This window comes from Salvelinus fontinalis, chromosome 33, assembly GCF_029448725.1.
Source record: "Salvelinus fontinalis isolate EN_2023a chromosome 33, ASM2944872v1, whole genome shotgun sequence".
In the NCBI taxonomy this organism is placed as follows: domain Eukaryota; kingdom Metazoa; phylum Chordata; class Actinopteri; order Salmoniformes; family Salmonidae; genus Salvelinus; species Salvelinus fontinalis.
The window spans coordinates 41094826-41117322 of record NC_074697.1 but is presented as its reverse complement, the minus strand read 5'-3'; the positions used below and the strand labels follow the sequence as shown (position 1 = coordinate 41117322).

At 44.5% G+C, this 22497-nt stretch overlaps 1 protein-coding gene across 6 annotated transcripts in view; it reads right to left on the bottom strand.

The window, feature by feature from the left end:
- LOC129832300 (rap1 GTPase-activating protein 2-like) overlaps positions 1 to 22497 on the bottom strand; it is a 100893-nt gene that overhangs the window by 51372 nt on the left and 27024 nt on the right. For 3 of the 6 annotated variants that reach the window (XM_055896249.1, XM_055896251.1, XM_055896250.1), the window contains exon 1: positions 3306 to 3630. The exons of the other annotated variants lie outside the window; for them this stretch is intronic. In XM_055896249.1, coding sequence (XP_055752224.1) covers positions 3306 to 3445 — 140 coding nt within the window. In that variant the 5' untranslated portion in view covers positions 3446 to 3630. Of the gene's footprint in view, positions 1 to 3305; positions 3631 to 22497 lie in introns of those variants that run through there. 6 annotated transcript variants of the gene reach the window in all.

Sequence of the window (22497 nt, the reverse complement as noted above, 5' to 3'; positions counted from 1 at the left end):
TGAAGGTATTAATTGACAAACTGACCACACACAGAGGTTCACTGCAATGACTAAAGCCAACGTTGCCCTTTTCCCTGTACTGTCACCTCTACCTACTCTGTGCCAGGCTTCCCAGTAGATATTTGCTGATTGTGTGTGTTTGTGTGTATAGGTGTATGCATGCATGCGTGAGTGTGTGTGTGTGTGCATACGTGCTTGAGTAGAACGTGTGTGTGTGTGCATTAGTAGCATGAGTGTGTGTGTGTGTGTGTGTGTGTGTGTGTGTGTGTGTGTGTGTGTGTGTGTGTGTGTGTGTGTGTTTGTGTTTGTGTGCTTGCATGAGTAGAATGTGTGCGTGCGTGCATGAGTAGCATGTGTGTGTTTCGTTCATGCCTGGAGGGCTAGCAGCGCAGTCTCCTTGTGATCCCCAACAGCTGCTAATCACAACTGTTTTCATAGACTGGCCGAGTGGGGGAAGGGGAGAAAGAAGGAGAGAATGGGAGAGGGAGAGGAAGAATGAGCAAAGGGAGGAGGGAAAGAGTGAGTCAGAATATGAAAAGAGGTTGTAGAGAGGGAACTGATAGAAAAAAATGAAAATATTGTAAGATGCTCAGCAAAGGTCATGCCATGTATCACAGGAAAAAAAAAAATATATATATATTCCACAATATGCTCTTGGATTTCAACATAACAGCCTGTAGCAAAAAAAAAAAATCCCTGGTTGTAATTAAATGTACTTGACTTCCACAATTGTTTACATTTAATTTGAACGAATTAACAAATAGCTGCACGGTAGCCTGCAATTCCCTGGTGGGGGGGGGGGGGGGGGGTAGCAGCCTGTTCACACTCTCATCCATGGCTGTGCCCCAAATAGCCCTCTGGCATTGGTCAAAAGTCGTGCACTATAGTGAATAATGTGTCATCTGGGACACAGTCCATGTGGGACTAGTAATGACTAGAGTGTCTCATCATCAGGCAGCAGGGATTATAATCATGGTGTAAGTAAGGATTGAATGTGCTTAACTCCAGTTACACAGGTATTAACCCCCCTTATAGGGGACGAGAGGAGGTCAACCAGGAGGAACGAGGAGGGTTAGGAGACAGGAACCAGAACCCTCAACCCTTCTCAACCACAACAACGCACTGGACTGACTGGGTTCCTGTTCTAAGCCACTAAGCTAGTACAAAAAAACACACACACACACACACACACACACACACACACACACACACACACACACACACACACACACACACACACACACACACACGCACACACACACACACACACACACACAACCTTCCTAATCTTGAGTTGTGCCCCCTTTTGCCCTCAGAACAGCCTCAATTCGTTGGGGCATGGACTCTACAAGGTGTCGAAAGCGTTCCACAGGGATGCTGGCCCAAGTTGACTCCAATCCTTCCAACAGTTGTGTGAAGTTGGTTGGATGTCCTTTGGGTGGTGGACTATTCTTGATACACAGGAAACTGTTGAGCGTGAAAAACCCAGCAGCGTAGCAGTTCTTGACACACTCAAACTGGCACCTACTACCACAACCCGTTCAAAGGCACACAAATATTTTGGCTTTCACCCTCTGACTTAAAAATCCCAAGACTTAAAAATCACTCTTTAATCCGTCTCCTCCCCTTCATCTACACTGATTGAAGTGGATTTAACAAGTGACATCAATAAGGGATCATAGCTTTCACCTGGTCAGTCTATGTCATGGAAAGAGCAGGTGTTCGTAATGTTTCGTACACTGTGTACACACACACACACACACACACACACACACACACACACACACACACACACACAACCTGGGAGCACCACACTGTTCAAATGAACGGGGAACAGCATATATTGTAAATCCATCATTAAGGGATTTTAAAGAGTCTTCGGCCCAGCTGTGCTAGTCCAATGAGGAGGACAGCCCCTGTGGACACAATCTAAGGCCCACCACCACTGCTACTTCTCATAGACTATGTGTGTATGTCTGACCAGATGCAGAAGTCATCATCAAACTAACTAACACACACAACCAATAAATCACAATCCCTACCATCTAGGTCTAGTGTGTGTTAATGTAAGTGTTTACATTATTAGTGATGTCTGCTGTGCCGTAACTGCACAGTACGTGTTTGTGAGACTGTGTTTGTGTTGGTGATGTCTTTTTGTACAGCAGCACAGCATGCGTGTGTGAGACTCTTTGTGTGTGTGCATACAAGTTGTTCCTTAACATTGGTTTTAACATAAAAAACCTCAGGGCACCGTGTCCCCTGTTGCCTTCTCTCACTGTGTCCGCACTATCAGATTGCCTTGGTGTTGAAAATAAACCTCCTCTCACAGCCATGCTATTTCTGCTTTCCAAAGGAAAGCCGTGATTGACGGGCAAAAACAACAGAACTTACCTGTACCTGTACTAGTCAGTCTCTCTCTCTCTGAATTACTATTTACTGTTGTCACCTGACATTTGTATCATTGGCAGTCCCATTGTTAACAACATACAATAAGTTACTTGAAATATATAGACACACACACACACACACACACACACACACACACACACACACACACACACACACACACACACACACACACACATGCACACACATTCCCATTAAACTGACATCACTGAGACCTCTCCCTTTGAGTCACTAACACTCATCTGCTTTTGTCTGTTAGTCTGTTGACACTGAGGACAGCCTATCCCTTCCTTTCAAACTCTCCTGACCAGTTTGAGTCTTCAGCAACCGTTCCACTGTGTTCTCGAGACAGTACAGAGAGAGAGAGGGTAAATGGAAGCCATACCTACATAGAGACATGTACTGTAGCATTAAACAACACAGTATTTTGGATCCTGAGTGGTGTGGCTCCAGCTATAGCTGAGTGTACAATAGGTTGAAGAGGGACTCATAGCGCTCTCTCTCTCTCCTCTCACTGCCTCTTTTCTCTTTTGCAAGCTCTCAAATGACTCCTCACCTTTAACTTCGCTCTCTCTCTCTCCTTTCATTTTACTGACCCAGATATGCACATACAGACACCAGTGGTGTCAAGAACAACACACACACACACACACACACACACACACACACACACACACACACACACACACACACACACACACACACACACACACACACACACACACACACAAAAGACAAGGACACGCATCGACCTGTGTATACAAACAGCACTTATAGTCATGCAATAAAAGTTGCTCTGAAAGCTTGACTTAACACCGCAGTGCAGAGTGTGAGCCTCAGACAGGCAGGCAGCCAACCAGACCAGCCAGGAGACCAAACAGCAGATAAAGTTCACCCACCGCTCTCTCTCCTTCTCCCTCTCTCTCTCCTTCGCTCGTCGTGACTTTTGCAGGAGTCCGATTAGAATCACCGCTGCCCGGATCCCAGCCTTTTTAGAGTGGACCCTCGGAGGAGCGGGCTCAGGAGTGGAACCTGACATGGTGTCTGGTTGTGGTTCTGGATCCAGACTGTGTTGTGCTGTAGTCCCTGATGGGTTGGTGGTCCTAACGGACCACACTGTACAGCAGCGCTGCCACACACAACGTCACCGGCACAGGCAGACTGACTGTATTTCTGCATCTCTGTCTACCTCTTTCTTTCTCATGCGCTCTCCCTCTCCCTCACTCGCTCCCTCCTTCCCGGCTCTCTATCCCTGCCCACCTCTGCCTGATAGGCAGGGCTTGGTGTAGGCTCTGCCCCTTTCTCCTCCTCCTCCCTCCCTCTCTGTGTGCTTTTACAGTTTTGACTGCATTCGCTTGCACATTACTGCTATGTGCTATTTGAGATTACTGCTATTTGAGATTACTGCTATTTGAGGTTACTGCTGTGCTATTTGAGATTCCTGCTATGTGCTATTTGAGATTACTGCTATTTGAGGTTACTGCTGTGCTATTTGAGATTCCTGCTATGTGCTATTTGAGATTACTGCTATTTGAGATTATTGCTATGTGCTATTTGAGATGTATGCTATGTGCTATTTGAGATTACTGCTATGTGCTATTTGAGATTACTGCTATATGAGATTACAGCTATGTGCTATTTGAGATTACTGCTATTTGAGATTACTGCTATGTGCTATTTGAGATTACTGCTATTTGAGATTACTGCTATTTGAGATTACTGCTATGTGCTATTTGAGATTACTGTTATTTGAGGTTACTGCTGTGCTATTTGAGATTACTGCTGTGCCCTTTGAGATTACTGCTATTTGAGATTACTGCTATATGTGCTATTTGCCATATTGTATATAACGTATGGCTAATGGCTTGTCATTTTGTCGTCCTTGTTTCCTATCTAATCTCCTCTGTGACCTTGTTCGATTTCACCTCTGTGTTTTTTCACACTCTCTCTCTCTTTAAACAGCATATCAGAAGCCTTCTGCGGTTGCCAAGAACATTGGAATTGAAGCGTAACTGCACAGAACAAATAGAAGATAGGCTTAGAGAAATGACAAACCAAACGCTAGTAACTCTCTCTCCATCTCTCCCTCGATCTCTGTCTATCTCCATTTCTCTCTCTCCATCTACCTCAATTTCCCTCTCCCTCCACCTCTTTCACTCTCTCATCTCTCTCTCTTTCTTCCATGCATCCCTCTTTCCCTCCATCAATTTCTCTCCCTCCCTCCCTCCATCCATCTCTCTTCCTCTCTCCATCTCTCTTCCTCACCCTCCCTCCATCTCTCTTCCTCTTTATTCCCTCCATCTCTCTTCCTCTCTCTTCCCTCCATCTCTCTTCCTCTCTCCCTCCCTTCATCTCTCTTCCTCACCCTCCATCTCTCTTCCTCTCTCCCTCCCTCTCTCTTTCTTCCATGCATCCATTTTTCCCTCCCTCCATCTCTCTTCCTCTCTCCCTCCATCCATCTCTCTTCCTCTCCCTCCCTCCATCTCTCTTCCTTTCTCCCTCCCTCCATCTCTCTTCCCCTCATCTCTGTCTGAGACCAGCTGATGCTCTAGCTCCCCCCAAAGCTTGGCAAACACGAGTCACCATCATTCTTACCCAGAACCCACTGCAGCCAGCGAGACATTATTTTCTGTTCTCCCTCCCTGCCTCCATCTCTGTCTGTCCTTCCCTCTCCTCCTTTGGCCACCTGTTTGCCTTTCATCTGCTCTCTGTTTGACAGCTCAATGACTTGCATGAATGGTGGTGTTTCTCACTAACTCTCCTCCCCTCTCTCCCTCCCCTCCTATTGTCTGCCGTCTCTCCTGTACAGTACAGTACAGTGTCCACTCTCGCCCTGCACTCTCATAGGCCCTCCTGGATGGACAAAGGCTTTCTGTGTCTGTCTGACTGTCTATAAAGCTGCAAGTGTCTTCACAGGCTCAACAGTGGAGGGTCCATAGACACATGTACAGTTGAAGTCAGAAGTTTACAAACACTTAGGTTGGAGTCATTAAAACTCGTTTTTCAACCACCCCACAAATGTCTTGTTAACAAACTATAGTTTTGGCAAGTCGTTTAGGACATCTACTTTGTGCATGACACAAGTCATTTATACAACAATTGTTTACAGACATATTATTTCACTTATAATTCACTGTATCACAATTCCAGTGGGCCAGATGTTTACATACACAAAGTTGACTGTGCCTTTAAACAGCTTGGAAAATTCCAGAAAATGATGTCATAGCTTTAGAAGCTTCTTATAGGCTAATTGACATAATTTGAGTCAGTTGGAGGTATACCTGTGGATGTATTTCAAGGCCTACCTTCAAACTCAGTGCCTCTTTGCTTGACATCATGGGAAAATCAAAAGAAATCAGCCAATTTGTTTTGTAGACCTCCACGAGTCTGGTTCATCCCTGGGAGCAATTTCCAAATGCCTGAAGGTATCACGTTCATCTGTACAAACAATAGTATGCAAGTACAAACACCATGGGACAACGCAGCCGTCATACCGCTCAGGAAGGAGACGCGTTCTGTCTCCTAGAGATGAACGTACTTTGGTGCGAAAAGTGCAAATCAAATCCAGAACAATAGCAAAGGACCTTGTGAAGCTGCTGGAGGAAACAGGTACAAAAGTATCTATATCCACAGTAAAACGAGTCCTATATCGACATAAACTGAAAGGCCACTCAGCAAAGAAGAAGCCACTGGCTAAAACCGCCATAAAAAAGCCAGACTACGGTTTGCAACTGCACATGGGGACAAAGATTGTACTTTTTGGAGAAATGTCCTCTGGTCTGATGAAACAAAAATAGAACTGTTTGGCCATAATGACCATCATTATGTTTGGAGGAAAAAGGGGGATGCTTGCAAGCCGAAGAACACCATCCCAACCGTGAACCACAGGGGTCATGCATCATGTTGTGGGGGTGCTTTGCTGCAGGAGGGACTGGTGCACTTCAAAAAATAGATGCCATCATGAGAAAGGAAAATGATGTGGATATATTGAAGCAACATCTCAAGACATCAGTCAGGAAGTTAAAGCTTGGTCGCAAATGGGTCTTCCAAGTGGACAATGACCCCAAGGATACTTCCAAAGTTGTGGCAAAATGGCTTAAGGACAACAAAGTCAAGGTATTGGAGTGGCTATCACAAAGCCCTGACCTCAATCCTATAGAATATTTGTGGGCAGAACGGAAAAAGTGTGTGCGAGCAAGGAGGCTGACAAACCTGACTCAGTTACACCAGCTCTGTCAGGAGGAATGGGCCAAAATTCACCCAACTTATTGTGGGAAGCTTGTGGAAGGCTACCCAAAACGTTTGACCCAAGTTAAACCATTTCAAGGCAATGCTACCAAATCCTAAATTGGGTGTATGTAAACTTCTGACCCACTGGGAATGTGATGAATGAAATAATAGCTGAAATAAATCACTCTCTCTACTATTATTCTGATATTTCACATTCTTAAAATAAAGTGGTGATCCTAACTGACCTAAGACAGGGAATTTTTACAAGGATTAAATGTCAGGAATTGTGAAAAACTGAGTTTACATGTATTTGGCTAAGGTGTATGTAAACTTCCGACTTCAACTATATGTGGACAACACAGCATGAGAGCCAACAGACGTGATACAGTAAATGGATAATAGTGTGTGGGAGGTTATGGTATGATAATGCCTGTCTATGAGCTTGGTATGCCGTTGGTATGTATTCTGTTAGTGAGAATGGATGTTTGTTACTATAGGTGGAATAGCTCTTATAACAAGTGATGATATCCTGTATTGTTGATGAATATAACAACTTTTGGATCCCTACAATTATATTTATATATATATATATTTGAAATACAAGTGATCCTCTGTAGCTCAGTTGTTAGAGCACGGAGCTTGCAGTGCCATGGTAGTGGGTTTGATTCCCAGGACCACCTCCACGCTAAATGGCTTATTCATATTATTAATTAATCATTGATTTATAATAGCTCTGATATTTGCCCTGCCTCTACAATCTCCCTTGGTAATCAGAGCCTCATCAGGTATTCACCCTGGTTAAGCCTCAATACAGCAGTGAGGGGCTTTCAACCCTTAAAGTCTGAACCCAATAGAAAAACGTCAACTCTCTTTCCACAGAACGTCATTTCAGACAGCAAATCAGTCAAATCAGCCCCAACAAAGGTAACAACAATAAAGGTAGAGGTACTAGATCCATCTGCATAGCATCTCCAGGGTTCTGTCTATGTCATGGTAACGCTGCGCCAAGCCCTAATTTGCATACCGACACCTGTCCCTTTGGCAACCCCAGTGAGACTTAGGAGACCGGAGGAGATGAGGGAAATCATGTTGCTGTTTTGTTGTTGCTGCTCAATTAAGTTAATGACCGCTTTTTAGTGATTATGAGAAGATTGTTGAGATGTGTGGTTGAGCATAACAGTATATGAGTCATGTCAAGGTAAAGTAACTGTTTTAGATTGTACCCAATAATACACAATTAACTACCCATGTTTATTGACTTTCATATACTTTATTACATGTTAGAGACTCATCTGTCTGTAAAGCTTATCAGGGATCTGTATCCCAGCTGAGGATTCTCCAAGCCTCCCCTGTGCGTGCGTGCGCGTGTGTGTGTGTGTGCGTATGTGTGAGTGTGTGTGTGTGCGGGCATGTTCGTGCATGTGTGTCCGCGTGCAGATGTGTGTGTGTCAGTGTGACAGAGAGAGAGACAAACAAGCTCCCACTCCTCCCACCCGACTGGAGAGCCAGGTTCCACAGGGATACACAGACTTCACAGACCTCAGCCCTCCCATTCCCTCCTCACATGATGCCTCCTCCTCTCCCAGTCCCACCCTGAGTCCTCACCTCCTCTCCCCCACCAATGCTGCTCTCCTGTGGGGTAGATCATTTCATGCGCCTCCTCCATCGCGGTGGATCACTCGGGGCTTGTTGTGCTTGTACGTCAGCAGGTGGGAAGTGGGACGCTTGTATCCCAGACTGACACACAACCAGAAGCGACTGTGACAGCCACCGCTCCTGTCTGATACACACATAGAGACTGACAAACACACATGCACACACATACTAAGCACTCATCCCAAGGGTGCACTCACGCACACCCACACAGCTCCCCCAGTGTGTAACAAATGAAAATATACCACTCTGCCACCCTGGCACGCTTTGCTGTCATCACACACAAACAGCAGGGCGAGACTGCAATGCCAACCAGCCACTCCAGCCATCCTACCACCTCACTACGCCACGTCACAGTGTCATACAAACGGCAAATCAAATCAAATTGCATTCGTCAGATGCTTCGTAAACAACAGGTGTGAACTAACAGTGAAATGCTTAATTTACCACCAACTATCTCTCATAAAACAAAGAGATGCCACTATCACTACGCCATCTCATCGTCCGCGCCACCCAGCGTAGAAACACACACGCGTACACACACCACTGATTCCACACCAAGAATTTGGCATAGGGGAGAGATGACCTTCACAGCTGGTGCAGAGGAGCACCCATCTCTGTGGACTACAAACGAATGCTTCGCTTACACACTTTACTCAGCACTTTCCCTCTCTCCGCGCCCCTCCTCCACCCGCTGCTCCCTCGCTCCCCTCTCTCTCTCTTCATCTCACACTTCTAGTGTGACAACTCCTCACGAGACAGCCACAGCCTCTCAAGAACGGGAGCAAACCAAATGATAAAAGAAGACACACTCCCTCTCTCTCTCTCTCACACACACACACACACACACACACACACACACACACACACACACACACAAACACAAACACACCCTCTCGACCAAGGTGACTGCGGCCATGGGACTGTAGGATTTAATGACCAACGGTCGGTGCCAAACTAAACTAACAGGCCCAAAATAGCGGAGGACCGCACAGGGCAAACATGTGGCTCTGGAGCCCAGCCCATTCAAGGAGTTCTGTTTTCACTCCAGCCCTATCAGCACTGGTGCCAGGATCTTTACAGCTCTCATCGAGATGTGGCCAACTAGCTCATTGAGATGTGGCCAATTAGCTCATTGAGATGTGGCCAACTAGCTCATTGAGATGTGGCCAGCTAGCTCATTGAGATGTGGCCAGCTAGCTCATTGAGATGTGGCCAACTAGCTCATTGAGATGTGGCCAGCTAGCTCATTGAGATGTGGCCAGCTAGCTCATTGAGATGTGGCCAACTAGCTTATTGAGATGTGGCCAGCTAGCTCATTGAGATGTGGCCAGCTAGCTCATTGAGATGTGGCTAGCTAGCTCATTGAGATGTGGCCAGCTAGCTCATTGAGATGTGGCCAGCTAGCTCATTGAGATGTGGCCAGCTAGCTCATTGAGATGTGGCCAGCTAGCTAATTGAGATGTGGCTAGCTAGCTCACTGAGACGTGGCGAGCCATCTTATTGAGATTCAGCTAGCTTCTCATTGAGATGTGGCTAGCCAACTTATTGAGAAGTTAGCCCTAGCCTAGTGCCCCACCCTGCCCGCTCCTCTCCTAATGTGTGAGAGCAGTTGTATGGTTGCGACACTCTATCTAGGGTTGACAGAGCTCTTACATAAGACTTACATATATACATCACACCACAGCATGATAAATGACATCCTGTAAATAATCAATACATCATCAATATATCACAACCTGGGAAGTCAATTTACTGTATTATGAAAAGGTTACAGTGTAGTTACGACCACGTAATCTGATTGGTCAAAAGTGCAATCCAGCCACGATGTTATTGAGCCAAACATCAATGCTAGCCTTTGTGTTACTGAAAAAGGACCAAATCAATCGTGTATGATAAGCTAAGAGAAGCAATATGGAAGGTAGAGAGAGAGCCATGAGCCACGGTGACTAGCGAGCGCTTAGAATCCAGAGATACAGACTCGATACAGACTGTATATACAGAAACACGTTCGTTTATGACATAACATATCATCGACATTCAAAAAAATGTATTTAATCAATTTTAGAATTGATGTGGAAAAAGTCTGAACACTTTCCGAATGCACTGTAGTAATAGACCCAGCCTGTGTGGCCCACTGTCATACAGTATCTCATCATGTAAACACTAAGTTAACATGAAAGGGAATGCAACAATATTATAAGAAACATTATAAACTGGGTGGTTCGAATGCTGAATGCCCTGAATGCTGATTGGCTGAAAGCCATGGTATATCAGACCGTGTACCATGGGTATGACAAAAAAAAAGACTATTTATTGTTTTAATTACGTTGGTAACCAGTTTATAATAGCAACAAGTCACCGCAGGGGTTTGTGATATATGCCCTTAGCTGTGGTATATTGGCCATTTACCACACCTCCTTGGGCGTTATTGCTTTCTCACAAGATAGAGATATAGTACATCTTGAAATCATATCAACAATACTACATGCAAATGTAATAACATGATGTTATGACTGTAATAACATCAATTCTACTATGTAAGGGTATAAGGGTATATTGTTGTTTCAAATGGAAGGAACATCAATTGAATCACTCATTATAAAATACAGTGACTCAAGACATATAGAGCCTCTACAATCCAATTCCTAGAGATTTTGCCCTCAAGCTGAGCTGTTCATTAATTCCGCTTTAGTGAGTGGGACACACTGTGGTAACGACTTGGCGCTCTGAACATACTGTAGACCTGCCCTGTGACCATGTGTCATTACTATGACTTCACCCCCCCTCTCCCCCCCCCCCCCCCTCTCTCCTCCTCTTCCTCCCCCCCCCCCTCTCTCTCCTCCTCTTCCTCCCCCCCACCTCTCTCTTCTCCTCTTCCTCCCCACCCCCTCTCTCGATCCATGTGACTCTCTCCATCTCTTTTCCCATCTCTCTTTCTCTCTGCCTCTATCTTTCCATCCATCCCTCACCATCTCTCTTTCTATCTCTCGCTCGGCATCTTTTCCTGTTTATTTCTCCCTCCCCCTCCCTCCCGCCATCATTCCTCATAGAGAGGGCGCCAGGGGCTGAGAGAGCCAGAGAGCCAGGGGCCGCTGAGTCCGCCAAACAAGACACCATGTGTTTGTCAAGAAGCGACAGATGGCAAGGGAGGCGAGAGGGAGGAGAGGAGAAAGTTTAGGCTTGACAAATAAGTCCTAGATGTAGTAGCTCCGGAACTTTCCATTGGGGGAACAAGAGTCAGTTTCAGTCCCAGGGAAGGATAAAATGACTTAGACATAAGGTGACTTGTTTCCCCATCACCCAATGCCTTTCCAGTGTCTATGAGTGCCACAAACTCAGAATGTTGTAATTATTTGAAGGTGATTTACTAGATGGGAGGACTGTGTTCTTGCCCCAGTGTCACCTGAGGCTCTGAACAGCTGCCTGCTGTGAGTAACACTGACTCTGCTAAGCCAGCGGCGCCCTCAGGGTACTTTCTAGAGCTACAATGCCCGGGACACACACACACACACACACACACACACACACACACACACACACACACACACACACACACACACACACACACACACACACACACACACACACACACACACACACACACACACACACACACACACACACACACACACACACGACTTCCTCCTGGGCCCAAGCCAAGGGATATCAGAGCAATCTCTTTTCTCTCTCCATTCTCTATTTCTCGCTCCCTCTCCGTTCTCACTTTCCCCTCTCGCCGATATCTCTCTCTCTTAGTTCTGCTCTGAATCGCAAAGGGCCGTTTGCTGGCTGGCTGGCACCACTTCATCACTCTCACAGTGCCTCACCTAATCGCCTCACCTCAGCCCAGACGACCATTAGGACCCCTGCTCTGCTGCGGGGTGCTAACAGCACTGCCTGTCTGACACCCCATCCATCATGGGTCAATCGGTGCCCTCCGTAGCCAGGCAATGTGACGGAAACCTCTGGAGACACCCACTTTGGACAAAATCTCAAATGATGCCCTATTCCTAGACATAGTAGTGGACTACTTTGGACCAGACTACTTTATGGGGAAACGGGTCGTCATTAGAGAGCATCCTCTGCGTCATCAGTGCCAAAGCATGGATCTGTGACCTCACAAGGTCTCAATTTCTGCACAGGAATATGAGGCAAAGGTTCCCCAATCCCCTTCATACAACCTTCCAAGGCACCAGTTGATTAATCTACACAAGCAAACAAAATTGAATCAAATTAAATGATATTTGTCACATGCTTCCTAAACGACAGGTGAAATGCTTAGTTACAGGCCTTTCCCAACAGCGCAGAGAGAAAAATATAGAAAAAATAATAAATTGGAATTATTAAACATTGAGTAACTTGGCTGTATACATGGGGTACCAGTACCGAGTCGATGCGCAGGGGTAAGAGGTAATTCAGGTAGATATGTACATATAGATAGGGATAAAGTGACTAGACAGTAGCAGCAGCGTATGTTATGAGTCAAAATGGTTAGTGCAAAGAGGGTCAATGCAGATAGTCCGGGTAGCTATTTGGTTAACTACAATATTTAGCCGTCTTATGGTTTGGGGGTAGAATCTGTTCAGGGTCCTGTTGGTTCCAGACTTGGTGCATCGGTACTGCTTGCCGTGCGGTAACAGAGGGAACAATCTGTGACTTGTGTGGCTGGAGTCTTTGACAATTTTTAAGGCCTTCCTCTGACACCGTCTGGTATAGAGGTCCTGGATGGCAGGGAGCTGGGCCCCAGTGATGTTCTGGGCCATACGGTGTTGATGTGAGCCATGTCCAGCATTTCATGCTACAGATGTGAGTGCATTTAGACAGGTTGCCTTGGCGTTCTTAAACACATTGACTATGGTGGTCTGCTTGAAACATGTAAACAGACTGGTTGAAAATGTCAGTAAAGCCACCCGCCAGCTGTTCAGCGCATGCTCTGAGTACGCATCCTGGTAATCCGTCTGACCCCGCGGCCTTGCGAATGTTAACCCGTTTAAAGGTGAGATCACACAGCCGTCTGGAACCGCTGACGCTCTCGGGGGCCCAGATGTGATAATGGAGGGAGACGCAAAGCAAGATGAAACTGAAAACAGGTCGCTGACAAGTGTCAAACGAAGATCTGTAGAAAACAAAAGGAGAATAAAAACATTACATTTGCCATTAAGCAGGCGGCTTTCATCCAAAGCGACTTACAGTCATGCGTGCATACATTTGAGGTATCTGTGGTCCTGGGAATCGAACCCACTATCCTGGGTTGTCAGCGCCATGCTCTACCAACTGAGCTACAGAGGAGGAAAGGATGACTACTATACAAATCTATGAGGAATAACAAAGACCATTTCTATGAGGCGCAGTGATTGCCGTGTCATCTAATCAGAATGTATTTAGCTCATCCCCATTGCTTGCCTTGCTGCTGTCTAGCAGCAAGGCAATTTCTAACGTAATTGATGCTCTCACTCCTCTACAGGGAAGAGGAGTCAGCTTCCACCTCCAAACACACACGTAGGTGGACAAATACTAATGCAGGAGGCTGCTGTCACGTTCCTTGGGGAGGACGAGCTAGTGATATAATGGCTGGAGCGGAATGATTGGAATAGTATCAAATACATCATACACGTGGTTTCTATGTGTTTGACGCCATTCTATTTCACCCATCTCAGCCGTTATTATGAGCTGTCCTCCTCTCAGCAGCCTCCTGTGATGCACACACACACACACACACACACACACACACACACACACACACACACACCTTCTTCCTTTCATCTATGTCTGAATTGAATAGCTTGAGACCTGTTTTGTTCTGCGACAGTGAGCCCAGTCAGCCCATCTCCCCTTTTCTTTCTTCCTCCTCTGGGCCAAAATGTCATTTATTACATTTGTGTCATAAATCAATTTCCTAGTTCTCATTCTATTTGCTGAGAGGGATGACTGAGCCAGAGCTGACAGCGCGGGTTAACCATTCACTCACCCTGGTTCTGGGAGCCAGACACTAGGATGGGAGGAGAGAAGGAGGAGAGAGAAAACAGAGAGAGGGAGGGAGGGAGGAAGAGAGCAAGGGGGCGAGGGACAGAGAGAAAGAGAGGAACAGAGAGAGAGAGAGAGAGTGAGACAAAGGTACAGAGGGGGGACAAAACACACACAGTCAACACGACTATTTGATTTCACACACCACTGCCATTAGCCTATCTCGCTTCTGAAACCCTACTGAAAAGCTCTACACAACAGTATAGGAAAGTAATCCACTAGTAATCCACCCATAGCTGTGTGTCAACAAATCTAAACATCCACCGTTACAGCAGAGTAAGAACAGCAGTAAGGGGAAAACATCCCCAGGTGTGGATATTAATATGGGGGGAGAAATTATTCCTCCTTCTAGTGACTTTTTTGGAGCTTAGCTAGGCAGACTTTCTCCGCCGTCTCTGATGCACAAAATGGAATGGGCACCGTTTTAATAGATTTTCGACAAGTAATTTATGAATTCAGATAAGAAACACAGAGCTGTGTGTCCCATCTCTGTTGGAGTCAGTGTGAATTCTGCAGGTGTGTGTGTGTGTGTGTGTGTGTGTGTGTGTGTGTGTGTGTGTGTGTGTGTGTGTGTGTGTGTGTGTGTGTGTGTGTGTGTGTGTGTGTGTGTGTGTGTGTGTGTGTGTGTGTGTGAGAGATAAAGGTATTGAGAGAAAGATATTGCTGTGTGTGTGTGTGTGTGTGTGTGTGTGTGTGTGTGTGTGTGTGTGTGTGTGTGTGTGTGTGTGTGTGTGTGTGTGTGTGTGTGTGTGTGTGTGTGTGTGTGTGTGTGTGTGTGTGTGTGTGTGTGTGTGTGTGTGTGTGTGTGTGTGTGCGAATGAGAGAGAGAGATAAAAGTATTGAGAGAAAGAAATTGCTGTGTATTTGTGCAAGTGTTTGTCTTACGTGCACATACTGTACCATGTATTCAGTTCTAAACTACTGCCTTCATACATGATACACACTGACAATAAAGGACACTCAACATGATATCTACACATCAACAGACATACACACTTGATAGAAGATCTGTTGATCATGTGAGTCTCCTGGCACGGGGCCAAGGCCCAGTCAGACTTCACAGCTCTCTATGTGTCTCAGTGTCACAGCTGTGTGAGCTCAGCCGATGCCAGCCCAGCACTTCCCATCCCCAATATACAAGAGTCTCTCTCTCTGTCTCTCTATCTCTCTCTGTCTCTGTCTCTCTCTCTCTGTCTGCCTCTCTCTATCTCTCATCATTCTCTCTCTCTCTCCCTCTCTCTCTCTCTCTCTCGTGCTCTCACTATCTATCTTCTTTATCCCCATCTGTCCTTTTCTGTAAAAGGTACTCCATCACCACGTCTCTTCCCCTGTGTCTCCATCTCTCTTTAAGCCTTTTCAGATGCTAAAGCCCGTCTCAAGGGGAGCAGAAGAAAGGGCAGCCGTAGGGCTGAGAGAAGGAAGGCTTTCTTTCCTCTTTCTGTCTGGACGTTCAATCACTGTGAAGTGACTTTGTCTCTTTGCTGTTATCGTGGCCTCACTATCTCTCGTTCTCGGAGCTCTTCTCTCTTTTATCTCTGGTTGAGGCTGAAGGAGAGTGGCTTAACATGCTGCTTGGACGTGCATTTGTTACCACACAGCTCCCCTCTTCCTCGATGCTTGTTTCCAACAGCAACAGTGGCTGACTTTGTTGAAAGGAACGAGCCATTTAAAAACACTGTAAGGAGGATACAGTGCAGACAGACAGACAGACAGACAGACAGACAGAGACAGACAGAGACAGACAGAGACAGACAGAGACAGACAGAGACAGACAGAGACAGACAGAGACAGACAGAGTATCGAAATCAAGCATTGCATCTAAAGTGAAGGGTCTGATTTCTGTTTTATAGGAGCTTGAATCGAACAGGATATCAAAATACCTAGGCACACAGTACAGTACTTATAACACATGATCACACATGGTCAAATACATGCGTGTCAACTGTACTGAATGAAGCGTTTTGATGTGCTTGTCTGGTATGTCGACCGGCTCAAGAGCCTCTGCTTTGATCTGTAATGTACACAATGAAGAGGACACATGAAAGAGAGGGGGAAAAGAGAAAAGAAAAACACTCCTCCCCACATCTCATCTATCCCACCAACACCACCTCTTTGTGTGTGTGTGTGTGTGTGTGTGTGTGTGTGTGTGTGTGTGTGTGTGTGTGTGTGTGTGTGTGTGTGTGTGTGTGTGTGTGTGTGTGTGTGTGTGTGTGTGTGTGTGTGTGTGTGTGTGTGTGTGTGTGTGTGTGTGTGTGTGTGTGTGTGTGTGTACGGTGGGATTTCATCTTCCATTTAGCCCATGCGTGTGTGTATTTACCCTGGCCTCTCAGCCATTGAACACAGAGGAAAGGCTGGCTCTCAATGGGCCAGGGGCCACTTTATGGGCCCTTTAAAAGCCCCATTAAAACCAAGGGGCCAGCTGGTGCCCTTATCAGAGTGTCAGCACCCAGCAAGTAGGGAAGTGAAGGAGTAAATATTTGTTCAAAAGAGGCAGCTGATCCAGTGAAGGTTTTAGGCTGAGGAGACAGAGTTTGCCGTAACAGGTGATCCTGTGTGTGTGTGTGTCTGTGTGTGCGGGAGTGAGTGTGTTGATGTATGGTTGTGATTCTACCACCAGGCAGTGAGCCTAACCTTCAGGGAGATGTTCATGTCACCAGAGACTGCAGCTCTCTACCTAGAAGATCGGGCAAATACAGACCCTGTGCCTTACAACAGATACTGTAATACACATGCAGCCGAGCCACTCCTCTCTCTTCAGCTCCAGTACCAGACCAATCCGTCATTGAGTGAACGGATGGCATACACAGACAGACATAGTGACTAGGTTATCCAGTCGTTACCTCAAAAGGGGTCAATACTTTTAAACGTCAAACAGATTACGTAAGCACATTATAAAACGCCCTGTAGCACAATCTGCTGCTACGTCCATGACCCTTCAGCAACCTGTCCCCTTGGTAACTAATGCACTCCGGAACACAGATTAGAACGTTCTGTAGTCGCCATGGAACCCCAGATCCGATCTCCATGGATATGGGGGGGAGAAGAAGATCCCTCAGGTGATGAACATGTGACGCTAAGGGCTTTTAGTCTGTCCTGTTACTGTGGCAACAGTCTCCGCCTCCCCCCCCAGGCTCCTTGGTTTAAGACACGTGTTGCTCCAGAGATATTATTACGTCTCAAAACGCAGTCAGTCAGAGCATCGGAGAGGATCACCAAGAGAAAGGATCTTTCACATAGAGCAATTAGAAGATCGAGGATGGTGTATCATTTTTCAGTCATCTTTGCTATGTGTCACGCAGGCTAAACTTCACGGGAACAAACAGAACTTTTGACCAAATAGAAAACGTCTTTGTTCAATTCCGTGGTTGTGAGGACAACGTTTCTTGGATAAATCTCAGATATTTGGAATTGATAAGCATTACATGTACCGTAAGTGCGATCAAGCACTTCCTGTTCCACAAACAAATCAGCACCAACCAACACTGCTGCCTGGTATAACGGGTATTGGCCTCAGAGGCAATTTATGCTTGATCCGAAAATGTGGTCGGAGACTCCGCATGGATGGTGTGACCCAATTACGGAGCCTCCGGAGGCATGCAGAGGACAAAATTAGCTCTGTACCGCGCCTCTCCACATACCTCCGCATTGACGTGATTGGTTGATGATAGGTGAGGGCGGGAGGTCCTGTATAAACACAAACTCACTTCTTTCACAACAGGTCTGCACCGCATCGGCAAAGCACAAAAAGTATGACTGCACCGGACTTCTGCAGAGGCTGAATCATCGGAAATGCAGCACAACCAATGAGGAAGTCGGATTGACCATGCAGCACCTTTATGCAGATAATACAGTCTTATACTCAGCCGACCCCTCCCCGGATTATGTGTTAAATGCTCTACAACAAAGCTTTCTTAGTGTCCAACAAGCTTTCTCTGCCCTTAACCTTGTTCTGAACACTTCCAAAACAAAGGTCATGTGGTTTGGTAAGAAGAATGTCTCTCTCCCCACAGGTGTTATTACTACCTCTGAGGGTTTAGAGCTTGAGGTAGTCACCTCATACAAGTACTTGGGAGTTTGGCTAGACAGTACACTGTCCTTCTCTCAGCACATATCAAAGATGCAGGCTAAAGTTAAATCTAGACTTGGTTTCCTCTATTGTAATCGCTCCTCTTTCAACCCAGCTGCCAAACTAACCCCGATTCAGATGACCATCCTGACCATGCTAGATTATGGAGACGTGATTTAGAGATTGGCAGGTAAGGGTGCTCTCGAGCGGCTAGATGTTCTTTACCATTCGGCCATCAGATTTGCCAGCAATGCTCCTTATAGGACACATCACTGCACTCTATTCTCCTCTGTAAACTGGTCATCTCTTTATACTCGTCGTAAGACCCACCGGTTGATGTTTATTTGTAAAATCCTCTTAGGCCTCACTCTCCCCTATCTGAGATACCTACTGCAGCCCTCATCCTCCACATACAACACCCGTTCTGCCAGTCACATTCTGTTAAATGTCCCCAAAGCACACATCCCTGGTTCGCTCCTTTTTTCAGTTCGCTGCAGCTAGCGACTGGAATGAGCTGCAAAAATCACTCAAACTGGACAGTTTTATCTCAATCTCTTCATTCAAAGACTCCATCATGGACACTCTTACTGACAGTTGTGGCTGCTTCACGTGATGTATTGTTGTCTCTATCTTCTTGCCATTTGTGCTGTTGTCTGTGCCCATAATGTTTGTACCATGTTTTGTGCTGCTACCATGTTGGGCTGCTACCATGTTGTGTTTCTACCATGTTGTTATCATGCTGTGTTGTCATGTGTTGCTGCCATGCTATGTTGTTATCTTAGGTCTCTCTTTATGTAGTGTTGTGGTGTCTCTCTTGTCATGATGTATGTTTTGTCCTGTATTTTTATTTTATTTTTTATTTTTAATTCCAGCCCCCGTCCCCGCAGGTGGCCTTTTGGCTTTTGGAAGGCCACCATTGTAATAGGAATTTGTTCTTAACTGACTTGCCAAGTTAAATAAAGGTTAAATAAAATACATTTAAAAAGAATCATGCCCAGGAGTTGAGGAGAACCAAGGACGCACCGCCCTCTAGTGGTGAGATGAGAAAGAACAGGGGGAAATGCGTTGCTTCTCCTCAATACAAGACTGGAAATACACTAACTCACTCCTCTGGTTCTCTCCAGTGGGCAAAACATATATGACACGTTGACGGCAGCGTCAGACTAATACTGTAGGTCACTAAACGAAAAGACTCAAAGGCAAATGTGATTCAGAGGGTGAGCTCGGGTTCACAGAGAATCCATGTGAAAACATGTGTTCAGTTCAATTAAAATAGCATTTGACTGGTTACATCTTGTATAGTAACACCCTCTTGAAGGAAGCCGAGGGAAACAGCAGCTAGGGGGGAAACATCTGTAGACAGAGCAGTAGCCGAACTTGAGATATAACCGTATCTAATGTGCAAACCTTCTATTTACTTCAACGCATTACTACCACTGATACTGTATTACTGCACTGATACTGTATTACTGCACTGATACTGTATTACTGCACTGATACTGTATTACACTGATACTGTATTACTGCACTGATACTGTATTACACTGATACTGTATTACTGCACTGATACTGTATTACACTGATACTGTATTACACTGATACTGTATTACTGCACTGATACTGTATTACTACACTGATACTGTATTACTACACTGATACTGTATTACTGCACTGATACTGTATTACACTGATACTGTATTACTGCACTGATACTGTATTACTGCACTGATACTGTATTACTGCACTGATACTGTATTACACTGATACTGTATTACTGCACTGATACTGTATTACTGCACTGATACTGTATTACTGCACTGATACTGTATTACTGCACTGATACTGTATTACACTGATACTGTATTACTGCACTGATACTGTATTACTGCACTGATACTGTATTACTGCACTGATACTGTATTACTGCACTGATACTGTATTACACTGATACTGTATTACTGCACTGATACTGTATTACACTGATACTGTATTACTGCACTGATACTGTATTACACTGATACTGTATTACACTGATACTGTATTACTGCACTGATACTGTATTACTGCACTGATACTGTATTATTGCACTGATACTGTATTACTGCACTGATACTGTATTACTGCACTGATACTGTATTACTACACTGATACTGTATTACTGCACTGATACTGTATTACTGCACTGATACTGTATTACTGCACTGATACTGTATTACTGCACTGATACTGTATTACTGCACTGATACTGTATTACTGCACTGATACTGTATTACTGCACTGATACTGTATTACACTGATACTGTATTACACTGATACTGTATTACTGCACTGATACTGTATTACTGCACTGATACTGTATTACTGCACTGATACTATATTACACTGATACTGTATTACTGCACTGATACTGTATTACTGCACTGATACTGTATTACTGCACTGATACTGTATTACTGCACTGATACTGTATTACTGCACTGATACTGTATTCCTGCACTGATACTGCATTACTGCACTGATACTGTATTACTGCACTGATACTGTATTACTGCACTGATACTGTATTACTACACTGATACTGTATTACAACACTGATACTGTATTACACTGATACTGTATTACTGCACTGATACTGTATTACTGCACTGATACTGTATTACTGCACTGATACTGTATTACACTGATACTGTATTACTGCACTGATACTGTATTACTGCACTGATACTGTATTACTACACTGATACTGTATTACTACACTGATACTGTATTACTACACTGATACTGTATTACTGCACTGATACTGTATTACACTGATACTGTATTACTACACTGATACTGTATTACTACACTGATACTGTATTACACTGATACTGTATTACTGCACTGATACTGTATTACTGCACTGATACTGTATTACTGCACTGATACTGTATTACACTGATACTGTATTACTGCACTGATACTGTATTACTGCACTGATACTGTATTACTGCACTGATACTGTATTACTGCACTGATACTGTATTACTGCACTGATACTGTATTACTGCACTGATACTGTATTACTGCACTGATACTGTATTACTGCACTGATACTGTATTATTACACTGATACTGTATTATTACACTGATACTGTATTACTGCACTGATACTGTATTACTGCACTGATACTGTATTACACTGATACTGTATTACACTGATACTGTATTACTGCACTGATACTGTATTACACTGATACTGTATTATTACACTGATACTGTATTATTACACTGATACTGTATTATTACACTGATACTGTATTATTACACTGATACTGTATTACACTGATACTGTATTACTGCACTGATACTGTATTACTGCACTGATACTGTATTACTGCACTGATACTGTGTTACTGCACTGATACTGTATTACACTGATACTGTATTACTACACTGATACTGTATTACTACACTGATACTGTATTACACTGATACTGTATTACTGCACTGATACTGTATTATTACACTGATACTGTATTACTGCACTGATACTGTATTATTACACTGATACTGTATTATTACACTGATACTGTATTATTACACTGATACTGTATTACACTGATACTGTATTACTGCACTGATACTGTATTACTGCACTGATACTGTATTACACTGATACTGTATTACTGCACTGATACTGTATTACACTGATACTGTATTACTACACTGATACTGTATTATTACACTGATACTGTATTATTACACTGATACTGTATTATTACACTGATACTGTATTATTACACTGATACTGTATTACACTGATACTGTATTACTGCACTGATACTGTATTACTGCACTGATACTGTATTACTGCACTGATACTGTATTACTACACTGATACTGTATTACACTGATACTGTATTACTACACTGATACTGTATTACACTGATACTGTATTACTGCACTGATACTGTATTATTACACTGATACTGTATTATTACACTGATACTGTATTACTGCACTGATACTGTATTATTACACTGATACTGTATTACTGCACTGATACTGTATTACTGCACTGATACTGTATTATTACACTGATACTGTATTATTACACTGATACTGTATTACAC